At 32.7% G+C, this 6,252-nt stretch overlaps 1 protein-coding gene across 1 annotated transcript; it reads right to left on the bottom strand.

Annotated features, from left to right (window-relative positions):
- Nucleotides 1–3,203: 3,203 nt before the first annotated feature.
- Nucleotides 3,204–5,017, bottom strand: LOC149535582 (NAD(P)H:quinone oxidoreductase-like). The gene is made up of 3 exons (XM_089804884.1): nt 4,569–5,017; nt 3,982–4,215; nt 3,204–3,888 (listed from the first exon to the last, which is right to left on the bottom strand). Exons 1-3 carry the CDS (start codon nt 4,756–4,758, stop codon nt 3,536–3,538), a joined length of 777 nt encoding a protein of 258 aa, XP_089661010.1. The 5' UTR covers nt 4,759–5,017; the 3' UTR covers nt 3,204–3,535.
- Between the last annotated feature and the right edge of the window lie 1,235 nt (nt 5,018–6,252).

The following is a 6,252-nucleotide window of genomic DNA, read 5'->3' as shown; positions in this document are numbered from 1 at the left end:
TATGCCCAAATACCAGATAAGAAGATATCATCATAGATCTATTGTCATCTCAAAATGGCATCAACATGCAAATATGATAAACTGAACAACATAGCAATAAAGCATCTATGATACTAAATCAAAGTATAACATTCGACCCTCAAGTCATCTCAAAGTACATATAACAATAAGAGTATCAAGTATCTCTCGAATCAAAATAGACAAGGTATAGACTGCAAACACGAGAGGCACTACACCCCTGTTGATCTAATCTAAGAATCTTAACACTGTGAGCTTTTTTTTGTTTAACCATAATTTTGAATTCTTTGAAATATTCAAAAACTTCACTCTTATTCCTTAAAAAATACACCCAAGTGTATTTAGTGCAATCATCAACAAATATAAGAAAGTAAGATGCTCCCCCAAGTGATTGAGTTTGCATAGGACCACATACATCTGAATGCACTAGCTCAAGAATAGTTCTTTCCTTTACATTGGTTCTTATTAGAAATTTGTTTCTATGTTGTTTGCCTAATACACATCCATCGCAACTAATTTTTTCATCTTTAAATGTTGGAAGACCTTGCACAATCTTTCTTCTTTGCAGAGAAATCAAATCTTTTAAATTTAGATGACCATACCTCTTATACCATAGCGCTTCAGTAGCCACACTTGTAGAAGTCATTGCATGATGATTTTCAATATTAATATTAAGTTTATATAAACCTCCTATCCTGATTCCTTTAGCGATCACATTATTTTGAATTTTCATATCTTTAACTTGGCAACCTCCCTTCAAGAACTCAACTTTTAGACCTTGGTCAGTAATAGCTGAAACTAAAATCAAATTCTTTTTTATTCCTAGATCATATATAACATTAGAAAGTTGTTTTACATGGCCATTAGGTAATTGCACACTTATATCACCACATCCTTTTACATCATGTGACCTATTATCTCCTAAATAGATCTTTCTACAATCATCCTTCTCTTGGAAATTTTTTAACCAATTTTTTTTTGTATGACATGTAAACTGATCAAGGATAACTTTAGTGGCTAATATTTGCCAATTGGCTAATCTCACTCATCAAGGACCCTAGATTTGGCTAATTTTTTTACACTTTTGGAGTGTCCATGTCACCTACACTTTACCAGAATTGGGTCCCATACTTAAGCTAATCGTCAATAATAATACAAAAATATTTATATATTAGTGATGACTTCACCAAAATCTAATTTTTCTACGTAGTAAATTAAATATTTGTAGCTACAATTTTCAAAGCTTGCCTCAATTGATGGTCATATTCACCAAGCCAATGAATCTAATTTTTCTACGTGGTAAATTAAATATTTTCGCCTACAATTTTCAAGGCTTGCCTCAATTGATGGTCATATTCACCAATATTTGGTAAAAATTTAACTTACACTACAAATTAATTATGTATATTTGACACGTGTCTCTATTTTAAAGGCTTTTCATGAAACTTTTTATCTGTTCTCAGTTTGTTGCGAAATAGATTTGATTGGGGACATGTCTCTACTTTGGGAATTCTCTTTAAAAATTGGTATCCTTTTAAAGTTTTGGCTTGAAATAGGATTTAGGCCATTGATTTAGGATCATCCAATTGTTAAAAAAATTAGGGGTGCTTTCCCTAAACCACCATTCAATAATTTGGAGGGAAACTGTAATGATAAAAATGGGATAAACTTAACCTTAAAGTTTGATAATTAATTAGGCACCATATAATAATTATTATAATAATACTAATAATAATAAAATCATTGTTTCTAAGTATGTGTACTTTTTTCCACGATTTTCATCAATAATGAAAGATTCACCATGATTTTATAGAATTTTCATATGATTGAAAAATAATCGCTAATAAAATTTAAAAATTTCCTACTTAAAAATAAAAATTCGCCAATAGAAATTTATTTTTTTACTTTGAACTAATGTTCGATTTACCAAAAATTTATACTTTTTTCTAAAGGGGGGTTTCTTAAACTTAACCCTGGAATTGATGCTCCTCAATCTATAAACCAATCATTGCAATCACTTGATTCAGTTGAAAGAGAAAAATCAAACACAAACAGTTTTAAATCATGAAGGTTGTCACATATTGTATCTAAATCACCATTAACAAAATTACCTTCATATTTGTTATTTTTGGACTCATTACGCTTATTTTTTCTACGTTCATAAGCATAATGTCCAAACTTTCCACAATAATTACAATTACCATTTTTTCTCATATTTGAATTTGATGATACCCCTTCATGATACCTCTTTTCATTGCTATGCCCTTGATTGTGAAATTTTTTACCTTTGTTATTCTTTGGCCATTGTTTTCCTTTGAATGGATTCTTGTCCTTTGCCATCAAAGCTGAATCCATACTCTAAAATCTGTTGTCCACATGCCTCTTCCTTTCTTCTTCTTGTAGAAAGATACTTGCCAAATTCTCAAAAGAAAATGTTTTTTTCTCTTGCAGCCAAACCAATAATAAATACTTGATAATCATGTACCATTCCATTCAAAGTAACAGTAACTAAATCACTACTTAAAACTGATTCACCAATGTCAAGCTAATTTATCCCTTAAATCCTTGATTTTAGATAAATAACTACTAGCATTTTCATTTGCTAAACATACACCAGTTGCAAATTTAAGCAAATCAACTCAAACATGGCATCTTCACAGCTGCTCCATTTCTAAAAGGCTAGATTAGACCTGTTTCTTTATGAACTTCTTTTACAACACTATCAATAAAGGCTATACTAAGTAGAAGACAACACACTAGGGCATTACAACATTCCTCAGCTCTAATACCAAATTAAAAAATAGAAGAAGAACAAGAATACAAAGCATAAAACAGAGCAAATGAAGAGCTCACTTATTTGGTCTACTGAAAACAACGTAAGCAATACATATTTATACACAAACTACAACCAACTACTCTCCTATAAAATCAGAAACAAACTCTACATCTAGCTGTGATTAATTGACAACAAACTAAGCCTTATTGACAACAAACTAGAATTGTTGACAGCAAACTAGAACTGTGAATAGAGCACCAGTTCTTTACAAACTCCTATTAGAACTCAAACTATGACTCTCTCTTTATTGATTTATTCCAACAAAAATATGTCACTTGAAAAACTCTAGAGGCAAAGTGACAGAAAGAAATTACTCACTCAGAATCCTATATCACATGTACAGGTGTGATTATAACAAAATCCACATATATCTCTGAATTTTCAGATCAACATCTTCACATGTACCCGAAATATTAATAAATTGTCAATAGTGACTCGATCCAGCTTTTCAATGGACGAAGAAAACGCTTATAATAAAGATGTAGTAACAAGAAGAGTGAAATGAAAAAAGGAAATAAAGATCAGGAAGAAAAATTGACACTCTGTAATAGAATGCCCAGAAAAGCTCAGAACACTTATAACATCATAACACACTGCAAACAACAAGGAAAGTGCAACTAATATCCAGATCAATGGATGATTTATATCTTTGCTAAAGCAACGACCTACTCGAACATAGTCTTAGTCACTGCTATGATCTATTGGAAATTTCTCTGCATACTGTAGCAGAGCAGTAAGAATGGTCTTCACCCGGCTGTTTATTTTGGCAGCTGGATGATTTTTGCTTCCCTGATCATCGATTAGATCTCCAGTCTTTTCGTCAAATATCACTTCTCCAGAACTAGCATTGTGAAGAGCAAACAACTCTTTGTTAATGATGTTCAAATCCAGCTTCACCCCAATTTGTCTGAGATGATAAGTACCCCTGCAACCCCGAGCATCTGATCCTCCCACAGCCATTATAGCAGCTGCTTTGCCTTTCCATGCATTATCTGGACTAATACACGCCCAATCCAGAGCATCCTTCAATACACCTGTATTAAATACACAATCATTCAAATTTAAGCAAAAGAAATGAATGAATCTACTGCTGATCATAAATTTCTTTCCAGCAAATGTCTTTTTACCAGTGATGGAATAGTTGTATTCTGGGCAAGAAAATATGATACAGTCTGCTGCCTTAACCTTCTTAATGAAGGACTCCACTGCTGGAGGATAAGTAAAATAATTCTGCCCACTCCCAGCTTTTTCATTCTTAACAGCAAGAGCAGGGTCCAGTCTAGGGAGACTCTTCATTTCCTCAACTGTAACAATCTCAATCTCCATTCTTAATTTTAGGTCATTTTGTGCATGTTTCTGAGCTGCAAATCAAAGAAATGGCAACATCAGCCAAAAGATCTAGGATTCCAAAATCAATCCTATTAACAGTACTTTTTTTTGGAAATCTTCTGGGCACTTTTTAGTTCAACTTTCGGGATCACAATAAACCAAATACCTATATCACAAGGGTTTGTAAGAAACTTGTAGGGTTATCTAAATACTATTTCAAAACCCCAATCAGAAAGCAAATCCATAGCCAAATATACAAGGCAGACAAGAAATAATATGTATGTAACCATGGCCACTGAGCAGCACCCAACAGAAAACATATCAATAGCCAAACACATATGAGGCAGAAATGAAGAAAAATGTATGAAACCGTGGGTGGCCTTACCAGCTCTGAGAAGCCCACGAGTACAGGATGCATTTCTCAAGGAGCCGCTAATGGCGAGAACCTTGAAAACTTGCTTGATACAAGGTCCAGTGCCTCCGCCATTTGCTTCATCCACGATTTTGCTCTTATGTTTTCTTGATCTTCTGCAAGAAAACAGGTTACTAAAGCTAAAGCAGCTGCTTCCAGACATTTCGACACTCGCCCTTCTTCTCACCCTGATATTATCTCTTGTGATTTTGAATTGCGGAAGCTCTGCTTATGCCTCCATTTATAGGTAGGTTAATGAACTCTGCTTTACAAAAACCCTATTAAATACTTCTGTTAATCGAAGCAATTAAACGAGAAATGAACAATGTTGTCAAATCAATACGAAAAAACGTGGGAGCTTTTTTAATTTCTTCTTTTAACTTCATCCTACTGGGCCGGCCACTGGGCTGACCGCATAAACACAAAAGTTTGGTGCAATTATAGGGTTTGGATAATAGCAACAATAAGCTCGGAACGAATCTCACCGTACCATGTGTCAGTTAATTTCTCCCCTTACTGTTAGAGCAATAAGTAGATTACACGACAATTATGACAATTATGGCATTTAAGATCCCCTGTTGATGGAATTAACGAACTCATTGTTTCAATTTAATAATATAAAAAGGGCTCCCGTGCTATTCTCGTGAAGTGGACTCTGTAGAACTCGATCATGTGTTGTGCTTGTAGATAAAATTTCTCTTTAATACGTGTTTAGATAGGAAATATTCTATGGATTATCAATGGTTTTTTAAATGAGTTCTAATTTGTCTCTTTCAACCAATTTGTCTTCTTTTAGGGCCCGTATTCTGGAATACATATTTTAAAAAATTTGAATTCTTTGTTTGGATGCACCAAAACGGGATTGGAATACGAAGTAAAATAGGAATATGTATTCCAATTTTGATTCAAAAATGGGATTTAGCAATTCCACCCAAATAGGTGTTATTGGAATACGTATTCCTATTCCATTTTTTTTTATTTTAGAAAACATAATTTTCGGATCCGCGAATTCCCATCAAATATTGGCTGAACCAAACGGAGAACAGGAATATGTTCTATTCCAGAATACGTATTCCAGAATATGTATTCCTATTCCGCTCACCAAACGGGCCCTTAAAGGTTGTTTTTATTCTTGTGATTCATATAATTTATTGTGAACTTCAAACGTTCTCTGATATCATTCAACTAGTCCCAATCCAAAATGTGGACAGATTCTATATATTACTAATGGTTTTTTTTTTTAAAGAGTTATATTTTGTCTTTCCTCTCAACTAATTTGCCTTTTTTAAAAGTGTTTTTACCCTTGTGATTCATGTAATCTATTGTGAACTTCAAACTTTCTATTATATCATTCAACTAGCTAGAATCCACAAGGACTTGTTGGTGTTAATAATTTGGAGAAATAATTTAGGGCACTAAAAAAAAAAAAATCTATTATTAGGAATTATTTTAATTATATCTAGCAGATGCATAATATTTAATATTCAAAATATAACTATAAAATATCATATAATTTAATATAATGTTCGATATTTAATTAGAGAAATACTTTAATTACTTTTGATACATGACTAAATTAATAATATTAAAAGTAAATTTGTGATATTATTCTTTTTTGTCATATGGTTGAGTTCTTATTAGACTAAGTTGAGTGCTC

Source organism: Cupressus sempervirens, chromosome 10 (assembly GCF_028749045.1).
Source record: "Cupressus sempervirens isolate cs-2001-9-10 chromosome 10, ASM2874904v1, whole genome shotgun sequence".
Taxonomy (NCBI): Eukaryota; Viridiplantae; Streptophyta; class Pinopsida; order Cupressales; family Cupressaceae; genus Cupressus; species Cupressus sempervirens.
This window is presented reverse-complemented; position numbering and strand designations above follow the sequence as displayed.